The sequence below is a fragment of the Melanerpes formicivorus genome, unplaced genomic scaffold (genome assembly GCF_026170545.1).
Source record: "Melanerpes formicivorus ecotype bairdi unplaced genomic scaffold, bMelFor1.0.p_v2 SCAF_297, whole genome shotgun sequence".
Taxonomy (NCBI): Eukaryota; Metazoa; Chordata; class Aves; order Piciformes; family Picidae; genus Melanerpes; species Melanerpes formicivorus.
The window spans coordinates 72084-97990 of NW_027142649.1; the positions used below are offsets into that span (position 1 = coordinate 72084).

The window sequence follows — 25907 nt, forward strand, 5'->3', positions numbered from 1 at the left end:
GGGCAGGGAGGGGATTCTGCCCCTCTGCTCCACTCTGCTGAGACCACAGCTGGAGCTCTGGGGCCAGTTCTGGAGCCTCTGTGCCAGGAAGGCTCTGGAGGGGCTGGAAGGTGTCCAGAGCAGGGCCAGGAGGAGGAGCAGAGGGCTGGAGCTGCTCTGCTGTGAGCACAGACTGAGGGAGCTGGGGTTGTGCAGGCTGGAGAGGAGAAGGCTCCCAGGAGACCTTCTGGTGGCCTCCCAGGATCTGCAGGGGGCTGCAAGCAAGCTGGGGAGGGACTTTGGAGGGTGTCAGAGAGGGATAGGGGTCTGGGAGAGCTCTGAGGGGGGCAGGAATGAGGCCTGGGCCAGGGAGGCAGCAATGGGCACTGGCAGCCCAGAAGGCCAAGGGCAGCTGAGCTGCCAGTGCCCATTGGCAGAGGTGGAGGGAGAGGATCCTGCCCCTCTGCTCTGGGGTGTCAGGGAGGGATAGGAGTGGGGGGGATGGAGCAGCACTAGAAGTGGGGAGCTTGAGATTGGCTGTGAGGAAGAAGTTGTTGGCCAGGAGGGTGGTGAGAGCCTGGCCCAGGCTGCCCAGGGAGGTGGTGGAAGCCTCCTGCCTGGAGGTCTTTGCAGCCAGGCTGGAGGTGGCTGTGAGCAAGCTGCTGTGGTGTGAGGTGTCCCTGCCCATGGCAGGGGCTTGGAGCTGGCTGAGCCCAGAGCTCCCTTCCAGCCCTGGGGATTCTGTGAGGGCTTTCAAGAGTGCAACCCCCTGAGCATTTCAGGTGTTCTACCCTCAGGGGATGCATCTTGTGCCCAGCCAGTCCCTCGCAGCACTTCCTCCACCTCACGGAGGGCAGGACCTGTGCCAGAGTTGGCTTCAAGGCCCAAATCCCACATTTTCTCTGGGGCTGATGCATTTTGGGTACCTCCACCCTCCTGCACCCTTCCTCCCAGCTCCTGGGGGGGGGCAGGATCCGCGCCAGAGGTGGTCTGAATCATTCCTGGAGGGGCTGCAGGGGTGGTGCTGAGGGAGGTGGTTTAGTGGTGACCTGGCTGTGCTGGGTCCATGGTTGGGCTTGAGGATCTGAAAGGTCTCTTCCAACCAACATGGCTCTAGGGCTCTAGGATTCCATGAGCCTAGGATGCTGGGATTCTGTGATTGTAGGATTCCAGGATTCCAGGATTCTAGGATTCCAGGGTTCTAGGAATCTATGATTCTAGGAATCTATGGTTCTATGACTCCAGAATTCCATGAGTCTAGGATTCCATGAGTCTAGGATTCCAGGGTTCTAGGATTCTAGAATTCCAGGGTTCTAGGATTCCATGATTCCAGGACTCCAGGGTTCAAAATCCGTGCCCCCCCCGAAATGTCCGTGCACCCCCGGGGCTTTATCCTGTATGGATGCATCCCGCACGTATCCCCCCCCCCACCCCCCACCCCTCACCGGCAGCCCTCCCCTCCCAGCGGCCGGGAGGGCAGGATGGGTGGCGAGGGCGGTCCCTAGGACCCGGCGGCTTTGCTCCCCACCTCGCCCCGCTCCCTTCCCTCCCTCTCTCCCTTCTTCCCTCCCTCCCTCCCTCCCTCCCTCCCTGCCGCCGCCGCCGGGGAGCGCGGCCGCTGCTCCCGCCCCGGGAGCCGCTGGGCCGGGGCTGGGGCTGGAGGGGGGGGGGAACGCGGCGCTAGCGGCATGGCCGGGCGGGGAGCCTGGGGGCTGTGGGGGCTGTGGGCAGCGCTGGGCTGCGGGCTGTGGGGGCTGGCCGGCGGGCAGGAGCAGGCGGGCGGCGCGCAGCCCTGGAGGCAGCTGATCCGCTGGGAGAACAACGGCCGCGTCTACAGCCTGCTCAACACCGGCGCCGAGTACGTCCCGGCCGGGCAGGAGAGGCCGGCGGGCAGCCGGCTGCTGCTGGCGGGAGCGAACAGCGGAGCGACGGGCAGCGTCCGGCGGCAGGCGCCGGGGGGTACCGCCGCGGCCGGGCTCCGAGACGGTGCGGGGCCAAACGCGGCATCCCTTCGGGTTCGGGCAGGTGCCCGAAAACTGGCGGGAGGGACCGGTGGGCGACAGCACCGCTTCGCAACGGCTCCGGCCTGCCAGCCGCCCCCGCCAGCCTTCCACCTCCTCCTCCTCCTCTTCTTCCTCCGCCTCGTCCTTCGCCTACGCTTCCGTCGGGCAGCCGGCGTACCCCCAGTTCCCCTTCGCCCCCCAGTACGAGCCCTACGAGGCACCCCGGGCTTACGACGAGACCTACACCTATTACCGTAGCACCGGCCCCGGGGGGGCCGCCGTGGCTTCGGCGGCGGCGGGGGCCAGCGTGGTGTACCCCTTCCAACCCCGGGCGCGCTTCGAGGACTACGGGGAGGAGCAGAGCCCCTATAGAGCCCAGGGTTACTACCCCCCGCCCGAGCGCCCCTACGTCCCCGCTGCCCCCCAGCCGGTCGACGGGTTGGACCGTCGGTACTCCCATAGCCTGTACCACGATCCCGGCGGCTCACCGGAGCTGGGCAGCCCGGACTCTTACGCCAACCAGCAACCGGCTGCCGGTCACGGCGTGGCATCCACGGACAACCTCCAAGCTTCCGCCGGGACGGGCTACGGGGCTCAGTATCCACCCTACGAGCCGCAGCCGCCGTTCCGGCCGCTGGAGCCTTACGGGGTTCCTCGCCCCGAGCCCTACTTGCCAGCCAGGAGCCCTGAAATGCCCCAGGCTGTCCCCGATAGCCAAGCCCGAGTCAGCGTGGGAAGCGTCTACAGGCCCAGCCACGGCGGACGGGGTGAGTCTGGGAGCGGGGGGCAAAGGGGGGGTGGGGAGGGGGCGGCGGGGTAGGTGGCAGCTCCCCCCTCGCCCCCCCTCCGGGGTGTGATGCTGCCCTGGGAGTTTCATCATCCTCTGCAGCCGTGCCTGGGGCTGGCTGCTCTTCAAGGATGCTGCCCTGGTGCTTCGGGGATGGATGTGGCTGAGGGGCCAGCAAGGGGCTGCTTGGGAGACCCCCTCCGGGATTTGGGGAATGATGTTTGAGGTGGGGCAGAAACAAGGAGGGGGAGGGAAAGGGTGTGGAGGAGCAAGTCCCGGGGGAGTCTGGGCTTGGGATGGGTCTGGGCTGTGTCCCAGTCCATCCCATGGCTGTGGGGAGGATCTGGGCTGTGGCATGAGGGACACTGTGCTCTTTGGGAGGGTCTGTGCCGTGTCCCAGTCCATCCCATGGCTGTGGGGAGGGTCTGGACTATGGCATGAGGGACACTGTGCTCTTTAGGAGGGTCTGTGCCGTGTCCCAGTCCATCCCATGGCTGTGGGGAGGGTCTGGACTATGGCATGAGGGACACTGTGCTCTTTAGGAGGGTCTGTGCCGTGTCCCAGTCCATCCCATGGCTGTGGGGAGGGTCTGGGCTGTGGGATGAGGGCACACTGTGCTCTTTAGGAGGGTCTGGGCTGTGTCCCAGTTCATCCCATGGCTGTGGGGAGGGTCTGGACTATGGCATGAGGGCACACTGTGCTCTTTAGGAGGGTCTGGGCTGTGTCCCAGTCCATCCCATGGCTGTGGGGAGGCTCTGGGCTGTGTCCCAGTCCATCCCCTGGCTGTGGGGAGGCTCTGGGCTGTGGGATGAGGGCACACTGTACTGTTGAGGAGGGTCTGTGCCAGGTTCTGGGTCAGCCTGTGCTTGAGGGGCAGGTCTGGGCTGGGGGACCAGGGGACACTGTACCCTTTAGGTGGGTCTGTGCCACGTCCCAGGCCATGCCACCTTCATGGGGTAGGCTGGTGTTGTGGGGCCCCTTTGCTGGTGGGGAGGGTCTGTGCCCTGCCTGAGCTCATCCAGGCTTCCTGGGGCCGTGGCAGGAGGGGGCAGTGCCCCTGGAGAGGCTCTGTGCCCTGCCCCTGGTCCCCCCACCTGTGGGCAGGGTGTTTGTGCCACGTCCAAGGGCATTCTGCCAGCAAGGGGGGGAGCTGTGTGCTGTGGCCTGGGGACATGTGGGCAGGATGGGGGGGTCAGGATAGTGTCCTCCTGGCTGGGGGTGCTGTGCTGGGCCACTCTCGAGCTCACAGCCGGTTCCCTGCTGCTGCTGCCTCACTCGGGACCCTTCGCCCCCCTTGTCCCTGGGCCTGGCCACCCCAGGGGAGCAGGGTCAGGGCAGGGACACCACCATTCCACGGCCTACTGACCCTGATCCTGATGAAATCCTGTGGCTTTTGGCCCAGGCCTGCTGGGAGTGGTGGGGTTGGGGATTTTTTTTTGCTCCCTGGTGAAACTTGGAAGCCAGGGCTGGAGAGCAGGAGGAGCAAGCAAGCCTGGGGGGGGGATCTATTCCCCTTAGCCTGGCCCTTGGGACACTCATCTCAGCTGGAGGCTCTACCCTGTCTGACTCCATAACCCCTCCAGCCCCAGCCCTGCTTCCTGAGAAAAGCCCATCCCAGGGGATTGGGGCTGGGGGGGAAGCATTCATCCCTGGGAGCAGCCAGGCTGGGGCAGCCCCAGGTCCAGCCAAGCCCTGCCAAGCCTGGGAGGAGCCTGGGGACAGGGCTGGTGTGGAGAGGATCTAAAGAGCTTGGGGACAGGGCTGGTGTGGAGAGGATCTAAGGAGCTTGGGGACAGGGTTGGTGTGGAGAGGATCTAAAGAGCTTGGGGACAGGGTTGGTGTGGAGAGGATCTAAGGAGCTTGGGGACAGGGTTGGTGTGGAGAGGATCTAAAGAGCTTGGGGACAGGGTTGGTGTGGAGAGGATCTAAAGAGCTTGGGGACAGGGTTGGTGTGGAGAGGATCTAAAGAGCTTGGGGACAGGGTTGGTGTGGGGAGGATCTAAAGAGCTTGGGGATAGGGTTGGTGTGGGGAGGATCTAAAGGGCTTGGGGTCAGGGTTGGTGTGGAGAGGATCTAAAGGGCTTGGGGACAGGGTTGGTGTGGGGAGGATCTAAAGAGCTTGGGGACAGGGTTGGTGTGGGGAGGATCTAAGGAGCTTGGGGACAGGGTTGGTGTGGGGAGGATCTAAAGAGCTTGGGGACAGGGTTGGTGTGGGGAGGATCTAAAGAGCTTGGGGACAGGGTTGGTGTGGGGAGGATCTAAAGGGCTTGGGGACAGGGTTGTGTGAGGAGCATCTTCCTTCAGATCTCTGCCCACCTCACCTGGAGCAGCTGCTTCTGCTGGGTCAGTGATGGAGGAGTGAAGGATGGAGGGGTCGAGTTTTGGAGGGGATGAGGAGTGGAGGGGCAAGGTCTGGAGGGCACAAAGATTGGAGCAGGTGAGGAAGGGAGGAGGTGAGGGGGAAGGGTTGAGGGATGGAAGGGTTGAGGGATGGAAGGGCACAAGGAGTGGAACAGAAGAGAAATGGAGCAGGCAAGGGATAGAGGAGATGAGGGATATAAAGGATTAGGCATGAAGGGGCAAAGGATGGAGGGGCAAGGGAGTGGAGCAGAAGAGGAGCAGAGGAGGCAAGGGATGGAGGGGGTGAGGGATGGAAGGGATGAGGGATGAAGGGATGAGGGATGAAGGGGCAAGGAAAGGAGGAGCAAGGAATCATTGAATCAGTAGGGTTGGGAAAGAGCTCAGAGCTGATCAAGTCCAAGCTGTCACCCAGCACCTCCTGACAACTCAACCATGGCACCAAGGGCCACATCCAATCCCCTCTGCAACACCTCCAGCCATGGGGACTCCACCACCTCCCTGGGCAGCACAGCCCAAAGGCCAATTCCTCTTGCTGCCAACAACTTTCTCCTCCCCTCCAGCCTCAACCTCCCCTGGCACAGCTGCAGACTGTGGCCTCTTCTTCTGGGGCTGCTTGCCTGCCTGGCACAAGAGACCAACCCCCAGCTGGCCCCAACCTCCCTGCAGGCAGTTGCAGAGAGCAAGAAGGTCTCCCCTGAGCCTCCTCTTCTGCAGGCTAAGCAAGCCCAGCTCCCTCAGCCTCTCCTCCCAGGGCTGTGCTCCAGACCCCTCCCCAGCCTCCTTGCCCTTCTCTGGACACCTTCAAGTCTCTCAATCTCCTTCTGAAACTGAGGAGCCCAGAGCTGGACATATGGAGGAGCAAGGAATGGAGGACACAGGGAGTGGAGCAGAAGAGGAGCAGAGGAGGCAAGGGGTGGAGGGGATGAGGGATGGGAGGGATGAGGAATGAAGGGGCAAGGAACAGGAGCAAGGGGTGGAGGGGCAAGGGGTGGAGGAGCAAGGGATCGAGGGGGATGAGGAATGGAGGGGATGAGGGATGGAGGGGGTGAGGGATGGAGGGGGTGAGGGATGGAGGGGATGAGGGATGGAGGGGGTGAGGGATGGAGGGGATGAGGGATGGAGGGGGTGAGGGATGGAGGGGGTGAGGGATGGAGGGGGTGAGGGATGGAAGGGGCAAGAAACAGGAGCAAGGGGTGGAGGGGATGAGGGATGGAAGGGATGAGGGATGCAAAGCTGAGGGTTGCAGGAGCAAGGGGTGGAGGGTGAAGGATGCTGCTGGTTCCATGCCTCTGGGGAGGGACACCTGGGGGTGGCTGCCCTGCAGCTGACCCGAGGAGAGAGAGGGACATGGGGACAGCTCTGCCAGGTTTTGTCTTCTCCCTGCTGCCAGAGGCTGTGCTTCAGGGGTCTCTGGAAGCTGGCCCAGGCACCTAGGGTGCTGTGGCTCTTCCAGGCCAATCAGGGTGCCCACGAGTGGCTGTGGACAGCCCTTGGTGGTCACCAACGGGACAGCCACCCCTTGGGGCAAGAGCTAAGAAGGGAAGGAAGCATCCAAGCAGCCCTGGGCCCCCCCCACTGCCCTGCCTCCCCCTCAGCTCCTCTGCTGCTCTCTCCAGCCAGGTTTTGGTTGGGAAAAGTTGTCACCTCCCCCCCTCCACCCCCACCCCTGCCAGGCCTGCAGGGCCACCCTTGGGCAGGGGTCTTAATTGCTCCAAACACTTCCTGAAGCCAGCTGGGAGGTTAATTATGCTCCTGAGCTCCTCGGGAGCCTCCTAATCCCAGCGGGAATGTGGCAGCATTCCTGCTCCCCCCCTCCCCCCTCGCTGGGGCACCTAGGGTGGGGCTTCATTTAGCAAATGAGATCCCATCAGCCTTACTGAGGGGCCAGCTACCCCACCCCTCCTGATGGGCTTCAGCCAGGCTGCTCCCCACTCTTGCCTGACCCCAGCCCCCAGGAGGCATCTCCAGGAGCTTCCTCCCGCCCTGACCCTTCCCTGTCCCCCTGCCCCATCCCTGCTCCCCCTCCTCTCTGGTTTCCTTTGTCTCCAGAGGCTATTTTTGTCACCTTGTCCTCATGCCCCTGGGCTTGGTTTGGGGATGGGAGGTGGGGGGGTGGCAGCCTCAGGACGTTGGTCATGGTGGCAGGGATGGGATGGGATGGGATGGGATGGGATGGGATGGGATGGGATGGGATGGGATGGGATGGGATGGGATGAAGGGGTGGAATTCAGAGGTACTGCAGGAGCCATGCTGCAGGGATGGGATGGGATGGGATGGGATGGGATGGGATGGGATGGGATGGGATGAAGGGGTGGCACTAAGAGGTACTGAAGGAGTGATGCTGCAGGGATGGGATGGGATGATGGGATGGGATGGAATGGGATGGGATGGGATGCAGGGGTGGCTCTAAAAGGTACTGGAGGAGTGATGCTGCCGGGATGGGATGGGATGGGATGGGATGGGATGATGGGATGGGATGGGATGGGATGAAGGGGTGGAATTCAGAGGTACTATAGGAGCCATGCAGCAGGGATGGGATGGGATGATGGGATGGGATGGGATGGGATGGGATAGGATGCAGGAGTGGCACTAAGAGGTACTGGAGGAATGATGCTGCCAGGATGGGATGGGATGGGATGGGATGGGATGATGGGATGGGATGGGATGAAGGGGTGGAATTCAGAGGTACTATAGGAGCCATGCAGCAGGGATGGGATGGGATGATGGGATGGGATGGGATGGGATGGGATGGGATAGGATGCAGGAGTGGCACTAAGAGGTACTGGAGGAATGATGCTGCCAGGATGGGATGGGATGGGATGGGATGGCATGGGATGGGATGGGATGGGATGGGATGAAGGGGTGGCACTAAGAGGTACTGCAGGAGCCATGCTGCAGGGATGGGATGGGATGATGGGATGGGATGGGATGATGGGATGGGATGGGATGAAGGGGTGGAATTCAGAGGTACTCTAAAAGCCATGCAGCAGGGATGGGATGGGATGAAGGGGTGGCACTAAGAGGTACTGGAGGAGTGATGCTGCAGGGATAGGTTGGGATGGGATGGAATGGTGGGATGGGATGAAGGGGTGGCACTAAGAGGTACTGGAGGAGCCATGCTGCAGGGATGGGATGGGATGGGATGGGATGGGATGGGATGAAGGAGTGGAATTCAGAGGTACTCTAAGAGCCATGCAGCAGGGATGGGATGGGATGAAGGGGTGGCACTAAGAGGTACTGGAGGAGTGATGCTGCCAGGATGGGATAGGATGGGATGGGATGGGATGAAGGGGTAGGGCTGATGAGGGAGTGCACCTTGCTCCCTCGGGGATGCCCTCCCATCCCCATCCATCCCCGCTGCCCACAGCCAGCCCCTTCCACAGCCTCTGCAGCTCCAGCCTCGGGTCCCAGCAGCGCTGGGCTGAGGGAGGCCCAGCAGCTGCCCTCTTGGAACCGTGGCTGGGGCTGGGATTTGTTCTGGGGCTCAGCCCTGCACACCTGCACAAACAGCTCGGCAGGGAGCACCAGCACTCTCTTTATTATTCTAATTTTCACGGGGAAGGAGAAGAAAATCTTCCCTGGCAGCTCCCGGGGGCAGGCCGAGGTGAGGGGGGGGAGGAGGAGGAGAAGGAGGAAAAACAAACATCATCTTGCTGTGGTTGTCCCTTTCTCTTTATTGAGAGGCAACAGCAGGGAGGGGGAGCTGCCAGCACCCCCCTGCCTCCCTCCCTCCCCCCACTTCCCCTGACTTGCAGGAGGTGGGAAAATGCTGGCTCAGCAGAAAAAAAAAGAGCAGGATGCAGGATTTGGCCAGCTTGAGACTGGGGGGGGGGGGGAGTGACACACAGTTGGGTGGCCTTGCTGCTGGGCTGAGAGGTATTTGGAGGGGGGGAGGTGGGATTTGCCACCCTGCTAACACACACACCCCACACACACCACACCACACCACCCCCCAGCGATGTGGTTTGACCCTTTGCAGCCTGGCTGGGAGCTGTGAGGCAGGTGGGAGACCCTCCAAGAACAACAGAGGCCATCCAGGGCGAGCCCCGGCGGGGGGGGAGGGGGGGGAGAGGAAAATCCAAGTCCCCCTGTTGGTAAAGGAGTCAAATTTCTGCCCGGAGCGTCCAAGAATTCCTCCTAAACAACAGCAGGGAGGAGAAAAGCTGCTTCAGAAAGGATGGCAAAGGGCTCCTCGGGCTAGCAGGGAGGGGGCCCGGGGGTGAGGGGGGCTTTCCCTGGCCCTTTTTGTATCAGGAGCCCCAAGGTTTTGAAGAAGAAGAAGGAGGAGGAGGAGGAAGATGAGGAAAAAAAATCTTTCCAAGCTCTCCTGACTTTTTTTCCTCCCTCCCCCCTTCCCTTTTCCCCACTGCTTGGCTTGTGTGGCCCCCCCCTGGGTATTACATCAGCAGCGATGACCAAGCAGAGCAGGGCAGGAAGTGAGGTCCGATGGAGTGATGTGATCCCCCCGGGGGAGGGCAGGCCAGGAACAAGCAGGCATTGTGCTTTCTGCCCAGGGAATGGGGGGGAAGGGGGGGGGGGCAACAAAAGAGAGGGGAAGATAGGGGGGAAAGAAAGAGGAGAGGGGAAGGAAGGAAGGAAGGAAGGAAGGAAGGAAGGAAGGAAGGAAGGAAGGAAGGAAGGAAGGAAGGAAGGAAGGAAGGAAGGAAGGAAGGAAGGAAGGAAGGAAGGAAGGAAGGAAGGAAGGAAGGAAGGAAGGAAGGAAGGAAGGAAGGAAGGGGAGGAGGAAGGGAGGGAGGAAGGAAGGGAGGAATAGAGGGAGGAAGGAAAGAAGGGAGGAAGGGAGGGAGTGAGGAAGGGAGGGAGGGAGGAAGGAAGGGAGGAAGGGAGGGGGGAAGGGAGGGGGGAAGGGAGGGGGGAAGGGAGGAAGGGAGAGAGGAAGGGAGGGAGGAAGGGAGGGAGGAAGGAAGGGAGGAAGGAAGGGAGGAAGGGAAGGAGGGAGGAAGGTAGGAAGTGAAAGAGGGAGGAAGGAAGGGAGGAAGGAAGAAAGGAGGGAGGAAGGGAAGGAGGGAGGAAGGAAGGGAGGGAGGAAGGAAGGGAGGGAGGAAGGAAGGGAGGGAAGGAAGGGAAGGAGGGAGGGAGGAAGGGAGGGAAGAAGGAAGGGAGGAAGGAAGGGAGGAAGGGAAGGAAGGGAGGAAGGAAGGAAGGGAGGAAGGAAGGGAGGAAGGAAGGGAGGAAGGGAGGAAGGAAGGAAGGAAGGGAGGAAGGAAGGGAGGAAGGAAGGAAGAGAGGAAGGAAGGAACTGAGGGAGGAAGGAAGGAAGGGAGGAAGGAAGGGAGGGAGGGAGGAAGGGAGGGAGGACAAGAGGGAGGGAGGGAGGACGAAAGGGAGGGAGGAAGGACCAAGCCCAAAAGCCCCAACCCCCTCCCAAGCCCCCAAAGCAGCAACCAAGCAGTGAAAAAGCAGAGAGCAAAGCGTGAGCCCAAAGACACAAAGCAAAAGCAACCAGGACAGGTGCTGGGGAGTGGCTGGGGGTGAAGGGAGGAGCTGTGGTGCTTGGGGGCTGCTGGGCTCTGGGGAGGGGATGGGGATGGGGATGGGGATAGGGATGGAGATTGGAATGAGATGGAGATGATGGAGATGGGGATATGGATGGAGATGAAGATGGGGATGGAGATGAAGATGGGAATGGGGATATGGATGGAGACGATAAAGAGATGGAGATGATGGAGATGGGGATGATATAGAAATGGAGATGATGGAAATGGAGATGAGGATGGGGGGGATGGAGATTACATAGAGGTGGAGATGCTATAGAGATGGAGATGATGAAGATGGGGATGAAGATGAGATGGGGATGAAGATGGTATAGAGATGGAGATGGGGATGGAGATGAGGATGGGGTGAGGAAGGAGGATGGGGATGAGGGTAGAGGTGGAGGTGGAGATGGTGGAGATGGAGATGAGGATGTGGAGGGGGTAAGGAGGTGAGGATGAGCTTAAGGATAGAAGGGGATGAAGATGAGGATGAGGGTAGGGATGAGGATAAGGATGAGGATGAAGATGGAGAGGATGGGGGGAAATGGGATGGGGATAGGAAAGGGGAGGAAGATGAGGAGGATGAAGATGAGGATGGAAATGAGGATGAGGGCAAGGATGGAGATGATGGGGAGGGGGAAAGGGGGTGAGGATGAGGATAAGAATAAGAGTAGAGAAGGGGATGAAGATGAGAATGGGGATGAGGATAACGAGAATGAAGCTGAGGGTGAGGTTGAGGATGGACATGGGGATGGGGATGGGAATAGGGATGGGGATGGGGAGAGGGAGGAGGATGAGGATGAGGATAGGGATAGGGATGAGGATAGGGATGGGAATAGGGATGGGGATGGGGATAAGGAGGAGGATAGGGATGGGGATGAGGATAGGGATGGGGATGGGGATGGGGATAGGGATGGGGATAAGAATGAGGATAGGGATGGGGATAGGGATGGGGATGGGGATAAGAATGAGGACAGGGATGGGGATGGGGATAGGGATGGGGATGGGGATGGGGATAAGAATGAGGACAGGGATGGGGATGGGGATAGGGATGGGGATAGGGATGGGGATGGGGATAGGGATAGGGATAAGAATGAGGATAGGGATGGGGATGAGGATGATGATAGGGATAGGGATGGGGATGGGGATGAGGATGGGGATGAGGATGGGGATGGGGAGGAGGATGAGGACGAGGATAGGGATGGGGATAGGGATAGGGATGGGGATGAGGATAGGGATGAGGATAGGGATGGGGATAGGGATGGGGATGGGGATAAGAATGAGGACAGGGATGGGGATGGGGATAGGGATGGGGATAGGGATGGGGATGGGGATGGGGATAAGAATGAGGACAGGGATGGGGATGGGGATAGGGATGGGGATAGGGATGGGGATGGGGATAGGGATAGGGATAAGAATGAGGATAGGGATGGGGATGAGGATGATGATAGGGATAGGGATGGGGATGGGGATGAGGATGGGGATGAGGATGGGGATGGGGAGGAGGATGAGGACGAGGATAGGGATGGGGATAGGGATAGGGATGGGGATGAGGATAGGGATGAGGATAGGGATGGGGATAGGGATGGGGATGGGGATAAGAATGAGGACAGGGATGGGGATGGGGATAGGGATGGGGATAGGGATGGGGATGGGGATGGGGATAAGAATGAGGACAGGGATGGGGATGGGGATAGGGATGGGGATAGGGATGGGGATGGGGATAGGGATAGGGATAAGAATGAGGATAGGGATGGGGATGAGGATGATGATAGGGATAGGGATGGGGATGGGGATGAGGATGGGGATGAGGATGGGGATGGGGAGGAGGATGAGGACGAGGATAGGGATGGGGATAGGGATAGGGATGGGGATGAGGATAGGGATGGGGATGTGGATGGGGATGGGGATAGGGATGGGGATAGGGATGGGGATAGGGATGGGGATGGGGATGGGGATGGGGATAGGGATGGGGATGAGGATAGGGATCGGGATGTGGATGGGGATGAGGATAGGGATGGGGATAGGGATGGGGATGGGGATAGGGATAGGGATGGGGATGAGGATAGGGATGGGGATGGGGATAGGGATGGGGATGAGGATAGGGATGAGGATAGGGATAGGGATGGGGATGAGGATAGGGATGGGGATGAGATTAGGCACACAGGAGGGAGAGTTGCTGAGCAGAGGCTGCTGCAGAGGGCAAAGGGAAACTGAGGCAGGAAGCATCCCAGGGCCCCTCCTGCTGCTCCTTGGGGGGGGGCTCCAAGAGTGCTTCCCAGGTCAGTGTTCCAGGAGGAGGCTTTAGGAAGGGGAGGTGTGCCAGGGCGTTGCTGGGGGGGTGGGAACGTCAGCTCCAGCTGGGCTCTGGAATGCTTTTGGCAAGCCAGGCAGCCCCCACCCAGCCCTGCAGCTGCCTGTCCGTCTGTCTGTCCCTCCACAGCTCACTTCAGCTTTTGGGCAGCTTTGGGAATTAAAGAGGGGGTGGGGGGGTGGGGTCACGGCTGGGGGAGGGGCGGGGGATTAGCAGAGCCCCCAGTTCCCCCCCTCCCCCCTGCTCTGGGGTTAAAAACAGGGCAGGAAATAGGAAGCCTCTTTCTTAAGGGGGGGTTGTGTCACGCCCTCCCCCCCCACCCCTCCCAGACCCCTCCCAACACCCCCCCCCGACCCCTCCCATCTGGCGGTCACCGAGGTGGGAGCTGGGGGGGGGGGCTCAAGGGGCAGGGGCGGGGCTGGGGGTAATCGACTGCAGGAGGCCAGGGTTGAGCAATCCCTGCTGGAGGACAAGGGAGGCTTGGGATTTGCCAGCGGGAGCTGGGCTGAGGATGAGGGAGGGGAAAAATTGAGGGGGGGGGGGGGGATGGGGATTGTCCCTCGGCAGCTTCGAATCGAAGTCAAACCTGGAAGCAAAACTTCCCCACGAGGTCAGGGCTGGCTGCCTCAAGGAGGGGACTGCTGTGTGTGTGTGTCCCCCCCGCAAAAGCCTTGTCCCCACAGCCCTGGAGGTGTTCAGGGCCAGGCTGGGTGAGACCCAGGTGAGCCACCTGGGCCGGGGGAGGTGTCCCAGCCCGCGGCAGGGGCTGGGCAGGGGGAAGGAGATGATCTTCAAGCTCCTTTCCAACCCAAAGCCCTCCAGGGTTCTGTGGAGCCTTGCCCCTCCAGGCTTTGTCCCCAGGGCCTCTGCCCACCCCTCAAGGGCTGTCCCTGGTCCTCCTGGCAGGTCTCCCTGACTTGGTGCCAGACCCCAACTACGTGCAAGCCTCCACCTACGTGCAGCGAGCTCACCTCTACTCCCTGCGCTGCGCCGCCGAGGAGAAGTGCCTGGCCAGGTAGCAGGGCCCTGGGGACGAGGGGGGCAGGGGGCAGGGGGGAGGAACAGGGCAAGGGGGAGGTGAGGATATGGAGGAGAGATGGGGGTCAGAATGGGTAAGGGGGAGGTGAGGACATGGAGGAGAGATGGAGGTCAGAGGGCAAGGGGGAGGTGAGGACATGGAGGGGAGATGGAGGTCAGAGGGCAAGGGGGATGTGAGGACATGGAGGAGAGATGGAGGTCAAAGGGCAAGGGGGAGGTGAGGACATGGAGGAGAGATGGAGGTCAGAATGTGTAAGGGGGAGGTGAGGACATGGAGGAGAGATGGAGGTCAGAATGTGTAAGGGGGAGGTGAGGACATGGAGGAGAGATGGAGGTCAGAGGGCAAGGGGGAGGTGAGGACATGGAGGAGAGATGGAGGTCAAAGGGCAAGGGGGAGGTGAGGACATGGAGGAGAGATAGAGGTCAGACTGGGTAAGGGGGAGGTGGGGACATGGAGGGGAGATGGAGGTCAGAGGGCAAGGGGGAGGTGAGGACATGGAGGAGAGATGGAGGTCAGAGGGCAAGGGGGAGGTGAGGACATGGAGGAGAGATAGAGGTCAGACTGGGTAAGGGGGAGGTGGGGACATGGAGGGGAGATGGAGGTCAGAGGGCAAGGGGGAGGTGAGGACATGGAGGGGAGATGGAGGTCAGAATGGGTAAGGGGGAGGTGAGGACATGGAGGGGAGATGGAGGTCAGAATGGGTAAGGGGGAGGTGAGGACATGGAGGAGAGATGGAGGTCAGAATGGGTAAGGGGGAGGTGAGGACATGGAGGAGAGATGGAGGTCAAAGGGCAAGGGGGAGGTGAGGACATGGAGGAGAGATGGAGGTCAGAATGGGTAAGGGGGAGGTGAGGACATGGAGGAGAGATGGAGGTCAGAATGGGTAAGGGGGAGGTGAGGACATGGAGGAGAGATGGAGGTCAAAGGGCAAGGGGGAGGTGAGGACATGGAGGAGAGATGGAGGTCAGAAGGCAAGGGGGAGGTGAGGACATGGAGGAGAGATGGAGGTCAGAATGGGTAAGGGGGAGGTGAGGACATGGAGGGGAGATGGAGGTCAGAGGGCAAGGGGGAGGTGAGGACATGGAGCAGAGATGGAGGTCAGAGGGCAAGGGGGAGGTGAGGACATGGAGGAGAGATGGAGGTCAGAATGGGTAAGGGGGGGGGTGGGGACATGGAGGAGAGATGGAGGTCAGAGGGCAAGGGGGAGGTGAGGACATGGAGGAGAGATGGAGGTCAGAGGGCAAGGGGGAGGTGAGGACATGGAGTGGAGATGGAGGTCAGAATGGGTAAGGGGGAGGTGAGGACATGGAGGAGAGATGGAGGTCAGAGAGGAAGGGGGAGGTGAGGACATGGAGGGGAGATGGAGGTCAGAATGGGTAAGGGGAAAGGAAAGGTGAAAGAAGGGAAGTAGAAAGTGAAAGGGAAGAAGGGGAAAGAAGAGTGAAGGAGAGGAGAGGCCAACATCTGGGGCGAGGGGTGGGCGGTGTGGGCCTCCCCCCGGCGCTGGGGCTCTGGGGGGAGCTTGCCAGCGAAGCTTCCCTGCCGCGCCCAGCACTGCCTACAGCGCCGAGGCCACCGACTACGACGTGCGAGTGCTGCTGCGCTTCCCGCAGCGCGTCAAGAACCAGGGCACGGCAGACTTCCTGCCCAGCCGGCCGCGCCACGCCTGGGAGTGGCACAGCTGCCACCAGTGAGTGTGCCCACCGCCCCACGGACAGACACCCCCCCAGCCCCCCGCCCCACGGACAGATCCCAGCCCCACCGACAGCCCCCAGCCCCCCGGACAGCCCCCAGCCCCGCGGACAGACCCCAGCCCCACCGACAGCCCCCAGCCCCACCGACAGCCCCCAGCCCGGCGGACAGACCCCAGCCCCGCCGACAGCCCCCAGCCCCCCGGACAGCCCCCAGCCCCCCGGACAGCCCCCCGCCCCGCCGACAGCCCCCAGCCCCGCGGACGGACCCCAGCCCCACCGACAGCCCCCAGCCCCGCGGACAGACCCCAGCCCCACCGACAGCCCCCAGCCCCCCCGGACAGCCCCCAACACCCGCACACACCTCCGCCCCCCCCGACAGCCCCCGATCCCCGGACAGACACCAGCACTCCCGGACAGCTCCTGACACCCGGACAGCCCCCAGCCCCCCCGGACAGCCCCCGACACCCGCACCCACCTCCGCCCCCCCGACAGCCCCCCGACCCCCGGACAGACACCAGCACTCCCGGACAGCCCCCCGACCCCCGGACAGAACCCAGACCCCCCGAACAGCCCCCCCGTCCCACGGAGAGCCCCCGCCACCCCGCCCCTTTCTCGACGGCAATTCACACCTCCAAGCACTGGGATTTGAGACCTGTGGGGAAGGGGGGAGGAGGGTGGAGACCTTGCAGAGCCTCTTAGTCGCTAAAGCCTCCGAGATCCTGTCCCCAAGCTCCTTAGGTCCTCTCCACACCAACCCTGTCCCCAAGCCCTTTAGATCCTTTCCACACCAACCCTGTCCCCAAGCTCTTTAGGTCCTCTCCACACCAACCCTGTCCCCAAGCTCTTTAGATCCTCTCCACACCAACCCTGTCCCCAAGCTCTTTAGATCCTCCCCACACCAGCCCTGTCCCCAAGCTCTTTAGATCCTCCCCACACCAGCCCTGTCCCCAAGCTCTTTAGATCCTCTCCACACCAACCCTGTCCCGAAGCTCTTTAGATCCTCTCCACACCAACCCTGTCCCCAAGCTCTTTAGATCCTCCCCACACCAACCCTGTCCCCAAGCTCTTTAGATCCTCTCCACACCAACCCTGTCCCCAAGCTCTTTAGATCCTCTCCACACCAACCCTGTCCCCAAGCTCTTTAGATCCTCTCCACACCAACCCTGTCCCCAAGCTCTTTAGATCCTCTCCACACCAACCATGTGCCCAAGCTCTTTAGATCCTCCCCACACCAACCCTGTCCCCAAGCTCCTTAGATCCTCTCCACACCAACCCTGTCCCCAAGCTCTTTAGGAGATCCTCTCCACACCTTCCCTGTCCCCAAGCCCTTTAGATCCTCCCCACACCAACCCTGTCCCCAGGCTCTTTAGGAGGTCCTCCCCAGACCAACCCTGTGCCCAGGCTGAGCTGTGCCCCTGCCTGTGCCCCCCCTCCCCCTCCAGGCACTACCACAGCATGGATGAGTTCAGCCACTACGACCTGCTGGATGCCAGCACGGGCAGGAAGGTGGCTGAGGGCCACAAGGCCAGCTTCTGCCTGGAGGACACCACCTGTGACTTTGGCAACCTGAAGCGTTATGCCTGCACCTCCCACACCCAGGTGCCTTCCCCTGCTGGGCATGGTGCTTTGCAGGGCTCCTTTTGGGGGGGTGGGGGGGGTCCAAGCCCTCTCCCCACCCACCCTAACCCCCCTTTTCTCCCCTCCCCCCCCTCCAGGGCTTGAGCCCAGGCTGCTATGACACCTACAACGCTGACATTGACTGCCAGTGGATCGACATCACAGATGTGCAGCCAGGGAATTATGTCTTGAAGGTGACCCTGGTGGCTGGGGGAGGGCACTCAGGTGTTCCAGAGCGGGTTAGATGTGGCACTTGGAGCCATGGTTTAGTCATGGGGTCTGTGGTGCCAGGTTGGACCTGATGATCTTTGAGGTCTCTTCCAACCTTACTGATACTGTGATTCAGGGAGAGTTGGGCAGGGAGAAGTGGAAGGAAATCTAACAAGGGCAAGGGGAGAGTCTTGCACCTGGGGAAGAACAACCCCAGGGAGCAGGAGAGGTTGGGGGCTGAGCTGCTGGAGAGCAGGGAAGGGGGAAAGGACCTGGGGGTCCTGGTGGGTGGGTGGAAGGTTGGCCAGGAGCCAGCAGTGTGCTCTGGTGGTCAGGAGGGCCAAGGGCATCCTGGGGGGGATTAGAAGGGCTGTGGTTAGCAGCCTGAGAGAGGTTCTCCTTCCCCTCTGCTCTGCCCTGCTGAGGCCACAGCTGGAATCTTGTGTCCGGTTCTGGGCCCCTCAGTTGAAGAGGGACCTCAGCGAACTGCTTGAGAGAGTCCAGCACAGAGCCACAGAGATGAGGAAGGCAGTGGAACATCTCCCTGTGAGGACAGGCTGAGGGAGCTGAGGGCTCTGTAGCTTGGAGAGGAGGAGGCTGAGAGGTGAGCTCCTTGCTGGTTCTAAAGCTGTGCAGGGCGAGTGCCCAGAGGCTGGAGCCAGGCTCTGCTGGGGGCTGCCCAATGCCAGCCCAAGGGGCAGTGGTGGAAGCTGAGGCAGAGGAAGTGCCATGGAAACAGGAGGAAGAACCTTCTCCTTGTGAGGGTGACAGAGCCCTGGCACAGGCTGCCCAGGGGGAGCTGTGGAGTCTCCCTCTCTGGAGGCATTGAAGCCCCTCCTGGGTGTGTTCCTGTGTGACCTGCTCTAGGTGACCCTGGTCTGGCAGGGGGGTTGGACTCAATGATCTTTCAAGGTCCCTTCCAGCCCCTGACATCCTCTGAGCCTGTGACTTTTTGGAGGCAAACATCACCAATTTGGGGTCACTTTGGTACCTTCTCAACCAGCAGGCCTGAACCCCATGCCTTTGCCAGTGCCACCCTTTGAACGTGGCTTGAGGGGCTGCTCGTGCCCCTCCTCTTACTGATTTGTTTTGGGGGGGGGGGGTCCTTCCCTTTGCCCTGCTTTTAGGTTCAAGTGAACCCCAAATACATTGTCCTGGAGTCAGATTTCACCAACAACGTGGTGAGGTGCAACATCCACTACACCGGACGCTACGTCGCCACCACGAACTGCAAGATTTCCCAGTAAGGAGCTGGCTCTCTGTCCCCTGTCCTCCTCAGTCCTTCTCCATCCTTCCCTGTCCTTCTCTGTCCTCCTCTGTCCTTCTTTGTCCCTTTTTTGTCCTTTTCTGTCCTTCTCTGTCCTTCCCCATCCTTCTCTGTCCTTCTCTGTCCTTCCCCATCCTTCTTTGTCCCTTCTCTGTCCTTCTCTGTCCTTCTCCATCCTTCTCTGTCCTTCTCCATCCGTCTCTGTCCTTCCCCATCCTTCTTTGTCCCTTTTTTGTCCTCCTCTGTCCTTCTCCATCCTTCTTTGTCCCGTCTCCATCCTTCTTTGTCCCTTCTCTGTCCTTCTCTGTCCTTCTCCATCCTTCTCTGTCCTTCTCCATCCTTCTCTGTCTTTATCCATCCTTTTCCATCCTTCTTTGTCCTTCTCTGTACTTCTCCATCCTTGTCCTTTTCTGTCCTTCTCCATCTTTCTCTGTCCCTCTCCATACTTCTCTGTCCTCCATCCTTTTCTGTCCTTCTTTGTCCTTCTCTCTACTTTTCCATCCTTGTCCTTTTTTAGCCCATGTTCTTCTCTATCCTTCTCCATCCTTCTTTGTCCTTTGTTTGTCCTTCTCTGTTCTTCTCTGTCATTTTCTGTCCTCCATCCTTTGTCCTTCTCTGTACTTCTGCATCCTTGTCCTTTTTTTGCCCTTCTCCATCCTTCTTTGTCCTTCTCCATCCTTCTTTGTCCTTCTCCATCCTTCTCTGTCCTTTTCTGCCCTTCTCCATCCTTCTTTGTCCTTCTCCGTCCTTCTTTGTCCTTCTCCATTCTTCTCTGTCCTTTTCTGCCCTTCTCCATCCTTCTCTGTCCTTTTCTGCCCTTCGCCATCCTTCTTTGTCCTTCTCCATTCTTCTCTGTCCTTTTCTGCCCTTCTCCATCCTTCTCTGTCCTTTTCTGCCCTTCTCCATCCTTCTTTGTCCTTCTCCATCGTTCTTTGTCCTTCTCCATCCTTCTTTGTCCTTCTCCATCCTTCTCTGTCCTTTTCTGCCCTTCTCCATCCTTCTTTGTCCTTCTCCATCCTTCTTTGTCCTTCTCCGTCCTTCTTTGTCCTTCTCCATCCTTCTTTGTCCTTCTCCATCCTTCTCTGTCCTTTTCTGCCCTTCTCCATCCTTCTCTGTCCTTCTCCATCCTTCTTTGTCCTTCTCCATCCTTCTCTGTCTTTTTCTGCCCTTCTCCATCCTTCTCTGTCCTTCTCCATCCTTCTCTGTCTTTTTCTGCCCTTCTCCATCCTTCTCTGTCCTTCTCCATCCTTCTCTGTCCTTCTCCATCCTTCTCTGTCCTTCTCCATCCTTCTCTGTCTTTTTCTGCCCTTCTCCATCCTTCTCTGTCCTTCTTTGTCCTTCTCCATCCTTCTTTGTCCTTCTCCATCCTTCTCTGTCTTCATCCATCCTTCTTTGTCCTTCTCCATCCTTCTCTGTCTTTTTCTGCCCTTCTCCATCCTTCTCTGTCCTTTTCTGCCCTTCTCCATCCTTCTTTGTCCTTCTCCATCCTTCTTTGTCCTTCTCCATCCTTCTCTGTCCTTCTCCATCCTTCTCTGTCCTTTTCTGTTCTCATCTGTCCTCTTTCTCCATCATTCTCTGTCCTTCATCCTTCTTTGTCCTTTTCTGTGTTTCTCCATCCCTTTCTGTCTTTCTCCATCCCTTTTCTGCCCTTCTCTGTCCTTTTTCTGCCCTTCCCTGTCCTTTTCTGCCCTTCTCTGTCCTTCCCTCAGCCATCCAAAAAGCCCAGAGATGGGGGTAGGACCCAATCAGCTTAACTGCCTTTCACCTCCTTTTCATCTGGGTGAGCAATCCAAAGCAGCTGGATTTGGGCAGCTCTGGAGCTGCTGGGGGGTGGGGGGTTGCTGGGGGCCTTTCTAACAGATTTCCTTCTAATTCTGGTGGAGAATGAAACACTGACAAAAGAAACACCACCCCCACCCCATCTCCACCCCTCCCCTTACCCTCTGCCTTGCAAAGAACCTTTGAAAGTGCACATTCCCCAAACCCTGGGATGTTTGCTGAGAGCTGGCAGATGAGCTGCCCAAGCCTCTCTCCATCATTTTCTCCAGCCCTGGCTCACTGGAGAGGTCCCAGATGACTGGAAGCTGCCAAGGTGATGCCCATCCACAAGAAGGGCTGGATGGAGGAACCTGGACACTCCAGGCCTGGCAGCCTGACCTCAGTGCCAGGGAAAGTGATGGAGCAGAGCATCCTGGGGGCAGTCACTGTGCACCTGAAGGGTGGCCAAGGGCTCAGGTCCACCCAACATGGATTTAGGAAGGCCAGGTCCTGACTCTCCATCCTGATCTCCTTCCATGCCCAGGTGAATGCCTAGTGGCTGTGGGGCAGGCTGGGGCTGGAGTCTGCCTGGACTGCAGCAAGGCCTTTGCCACCATCCCCACAGCAACCTCCTGGGCAAGCTGTCAGCCCCTGGCTGGGACAGCAGCTCTCTGAGCTGGGTTAGGAACTGACTGGAGGCTGAGGCCAGAGAGTGGTGGTGAATGGTGCCACAGCCAGCTGGCAGCCAGGCACCAGTGCTGTGCCCCAGGGAGCAGTGCTGGGCCCCAGCCTGATCAATATCTTGATTGATGATCTGCAGGAGGGCATTGAGTCCAGCATCAGTAAATTTGCTGAAGACACTAAGCTGGGGGCAGGAGTTGAGCTGTGAGAGGGTAGGAGAGCTCTGCAGAGGGACCTTGCCAGGCTGCACAGATGGGCAGAGGCCAAGGGCAGGAGATTGAACACAGCCAAGTGCCAGGGGCTGCACTTTGGCCACAGCAACCCCAGGCAGTGCTGCAGGCTGGGGCCAGAGTGGCTGAGAGCAGCCAGGCAGAGAGGGAGCTGGGGGCAGTGGTGGAGAGCAGCTGAAGAGGAGGCAGCAGTGTGCCCAGGGGGCCAAGAAGGCCAAGGGCATCCTGGCCTGCAGCAGGCAGAGTGTGGCCAGCAGGAGCAGGGAGGTGATTGTGCCCTGGGCTCAGCACTGCTTAGGCCACAGCTTGAGTCCTGTGTCCAGCTGTGGGCTCCTCAGTTTCAGAAGGAGATTGAGAGACTTGAAGGTGTCCAGAGAAGGGCAAGGAGGCTGGGGAGGGGTGTGGAGCACAGCCCTGGGAGGAGAGGCTGAGGGAGCTGGGCTTGCTTAGCCTGCAGAAGAGGAGGCTCAGGGGAGACCTTCTTGCTCTCTGCAACTGCCTGCAGGGAGGTTGTCACCAGCTGGGGGTTGGTCTCTTGTGCCAGGCAGGCAAGCAGCCCCAGAAGAAGAGGACACAGTCTGCAGCTGTGCCAGGGGAGGTTGAGGCTGGAGGGGAGGAGAAAGTTGTTGGCAGCAAGAGGAATTGGCCCTTGGGCTGTGCTGCCCAGGGAGGTGGTGGAGTCCCCATGGCTGGAGGTGTTGCAGAGGGGATTGGATGTGGCCCTTGGAGCCATGGTTGAGCTGTCAGGAGGTGCTGGGTGACAGCTTGGCCTTGATCAGCTCTGAGGTCCTTCCCAACCTGACTGATTCTCTGATTCTTTGTCTCTTCTTTCAGATCCTGATGGCAGCAGGGCCAGAGGGACATCACCCTGCCCCAACCTCTATCCCCACCTGGACCAAAGTGCCTGAGCTGGCTCCTCTTGTGTCCCACTGCAGACCCTGGAGGCCAGCAGCAGCAGCAGCTCCTCCTTGAAACACCAAAAAGAAAGGAGAGAAAAAACCAAAGCCACACCTCCTGCCATGTGAAAGGAGGGGAAGCAAGAATGACTCTTTGGAATGGTTTGGGGGGGTTAATGCTTAACTTTTCTTTGACTCTTGGTTTGGTTTGGCTTGGTTTGGTTTGGTTTGGCTTGGTTTGGTGGTTTGGTTTGGCTTGGTGGTTTGGTTTGACTTGGTGGTTTGGTTTGGTTTGGCTTGGTGGTTTGGTTTGGTTTGACTTGGTGATTTGGTTTGGTTTGGTTTGGCTTGGTTTGGTTTGGTGGTGTGGTTTGGTTTGGTTTGGTTTGGTTTGACTTGGTTGTTTGGATTGGTTTGGTTTGGTGGTTTGGCTTGGCTTGGTGGTTTGGTTTGACTTGGTTTGGTGTTTTGGCTTGGTTTGGTTTGGTTTGATGGTTTGGTTTGGCTTGGCTTGACTTGGCTTGGTGGTTTGGTTTGGTGGTTTGGTTTGGCTTGGCTTGGTGGTTTGGCTTGGTTTGGTTTGGTTTGGTTTGATGGTTTGGTTTGGTTTGGCTTGGTGGTTTGGTTTGTGTTGGGTTGGTTTGACTTGGTGGTTTGGTTTGGTGGAGTGGTTTGGTGGTTTGGTTTGGCTTGGCTTGGTGGTTTGGTTTGGTGGTTTGGTGTGGTGGTTTGGTTTGGCTTGGCTTGGTGGTTTGGTTTGGTGGTTTGGTTTCTTCCCTTCCCGTTTGCTAAGGGAAAGCTGAGTTTGAAGCTGGAATAAGCAGCAGGACCACCCCCCCCCCGCCCAGTGCTGTACAAATGCTGTATACATCCCATAATAGCAATAGAGCTCTTCAGCCTTCAGCCCCTTTGGCCTCTCTTTGAGGGGGGGAGGGGGGAAGGGGTGGGTTTGGAGGCGCTGCCCGGGCAGGAGCCAAGGTGCTGCAGGTTCTGTCACCTCAGTGGAGGTTCGCTCCCCGTTTGGCTGCGCAGCTGAAGCAGGGAGGCCCTGGGACGACCGCAGGGCTTGGGGGGCTGCGTTGCTTTATTAACCTTGTGGTGATCTTTCTGCTGAGCTCTCAGGGCAGAAATCACCCAAATAGGCTGCTTCAGAGGGTCTGGTGCTTAGCTAAGGCTTCTGCTGTCCCAGGAGGGCCTCAGGTCACCTCCAAAGGAGCAAAACCTTTGCCTTTGTCATCGTGTCCTCGAGTCCCGGACGCCGGGGAGCGGCTTGTGGGGGAGAGTGGCAAGGATGTGCTCCCTGGGACACCCCAAGTGCTCCTCACTGCCTGCCCTGCCTGGGGAGGGGGGAGTGGGGTACATGAGCACCTTCCCACTGACACCCACTGTGCTGTGGGAGCCACAGTTCTGCCATCACCTCCTGTCCTCACTCCAGGCCCTGACAAACTTTGTCCCTTCACTCCTCCTGTGACCCTGCCAGGTCCTGCCTCACTCTGCCAAGTCCTGTACCTGCCTGCCAGCTCCTGCCTCAACCCTTGTGCCCCCTACTTGTCCTGGTGCCAGCTCCTGTCCCACTCTACCAGCTCTTGTCCCCTCCACTTCTCCTGTCCCCCCCTGCCAACTCCTGACCCCTCTGCCAGCTCCTGTCCCACCCAACTCTAGTCCCCTCTACTTGTCCTGTCTCCCCTGCTAGGTCCTGTCCCACTTTGCCAGGTCCTGTGTCACCCCTCCTGCCAATTCTCCCACTTCTCTCTTCTTGCCATCCCAGCCCCATGCCATCTCCAGTCCACTCCCTCAACCTTTGTCCCCCCAATTTGTCCTGTCCCCCTCTGCCAGCTCCTGCCCCCCTACAACCCAATCCTTATCCCCTTCCACTTGTCCTGTCCCCCTCTGCCAGCTCCTGCCCCCCAAAAACCCAATCCTTATCCCCTTCCACTTCTCCTGTCCCACTCTGCCAGCTCCTGCCCCCCTACAACCCAATCCTTATCCCCTTCTACTTGTCCTGTCCCCCTCTGCCAGCTCCTGCCCCCCTACAACCCAATCCTTATCCCCTTCCACTTGTCCTGTCCCACTCTACCAGCTCCCTTCCCACCCAACCCTTGTCCCCTCCGCTTGTTCGGCTCCCCCCCGCCATCTTCTGTTCCCCTATGCCAGCTCCTGTCTTCCTCCTAACCCCTGTCCCCCTCATCTCCTGTCCCCTACCAGCGCCCCCGCCCGCAGCAGCCGCAGTCACCTCCGCCCCGTCCCTGCCCGCAGCCCCCGCCCCTGTGTCTCCATTGGCTCCGCCCCCGCTGGCTCCGCCCCCTGTATCCATTGACTCAACCCCTGCACCCCCGCTGGCTCCGCCCCTGCGCCCCCATTGGCTCCGTCCGGTGCTCCGCCTCTCGCCCCGCCCATTCAGGAGCCCCTCCCGCTCCCGTGGCGGTTCCCGGCTCTGGTTCCTCTCTTCCCGCTCCGTTCCGGTCCTGCCCGCTCCTCCCCGCGCTGCCACCGCCCCCGTTCCCGCCCCCTCTCGGGGTGGCGTTCGGGTCCGCAGCTGGGGCTGCCGGGTCGCTGCGGGGGTTGGCCGAGCGGACGGAAGGAAGAGGCTAAGAGCAGGAAGGGGCTGGGTTGCGGCTCGGGTAAGGAGCGGGCTCGGGCAGGGGGCTGCGGCGGTGGGGATGCACCATGCCCGGGGGTGCTGACCCTGCGGTTCGGGGACTGTCCCTGACTCAGCCCCAGCTCGGCGAGAGGTAAGAGATACTCCAGCTTCGTGGGACCCTGCGGTGCCAGTGGATCCTCCGGCTTCTCCTGCCCCACGGCCGATGCGCACCCCACGTCAGCCCCAGTTCCCCATCCCAGCTCCAGGCTAGAGATGCTGTTCTCACCTCCGCTGAGGGTCCCACAGCCCTGATCCCTTGCAGCGTCTCTCCAACCCACTCTCACCCCTTCCACCTTCCCCCAGCCCACCCCCACCCCCCAAGAAGCGTTTGACGACTGGGAACGGCCAAACGGCTTCAGAGTTCCCTATCACAAAAGGCAGCACCGGGGCTGGTGCTGAGCCCCAAGCCACCCCCTAGCCCTTAGCCTGTTCTCAGGCCCAGCTCTGAGGTTGGTGGGGAGTGGCTGGGCCAGGTTGCTCAGCCCCCCCAAGGCATCTCAGGGTTGGAGCTGCTGAACCTCCACGACTGGGTCCGAGACACCCAGCGCTGAATACCCACCTGGGGGGGTGGGGTGGGGGCTGGGAAGCTCCCCAAGGCAGTTTGTGGAGGGTACAAGTTGGGGGAACCCAGGGCTTGGAGCGCAGAGCGCTTGGAAGCGGGGAGGGGGCAGCCCCCGCCTCTTCGGGGACCTGTCTGCGGCTTTCCGGTTGGATGTTTTGGATGAGCAGCAGCATAACGCAAGTAAACTTAAGCGCCGTCATTATCTTCCGTTGTGGTATTTATTCGAGCTCCGGCCCCGACCCCCGCTCCGGCTCCGGTCCCAGCCCCGGCCCCGCTCCGGCTCCTGCGCCCCGGGCGCCGCCTGCTGCCTCTCGCAGCCCATGCGAGCCCCGGCCCCTGCTCGGTGCTGCGCTGATCCCCGCTAGGCTGCGGG

The 25907-nt window shown here is 60.2% G+C and overlaps 1 protein-coding gene across 1 annotated transcript; it reads left to right on the forward strand.

Annotated features, from left to right (window-relative positions):
* The first annotated feature begins 1667 nt into the window (after nt 1–1667).
* LOXL1 (lysyl oxidase like 1) lies at nt 1668–18746 on the forward strand. The gene is given in 7 exon segments (XM_068170236.1): nt 1668–1934; nt 1936–2749; nt 13846–13954; nt 15531–15668; nt 17115–17271; nt 17388–17483; nt 18627–18746. Coding segments are annotated over 7 exon segments (1701 nt in total).
* The last annotated feature ends 7161 nt before the right edge of the window (nt 18747–25907 follow it).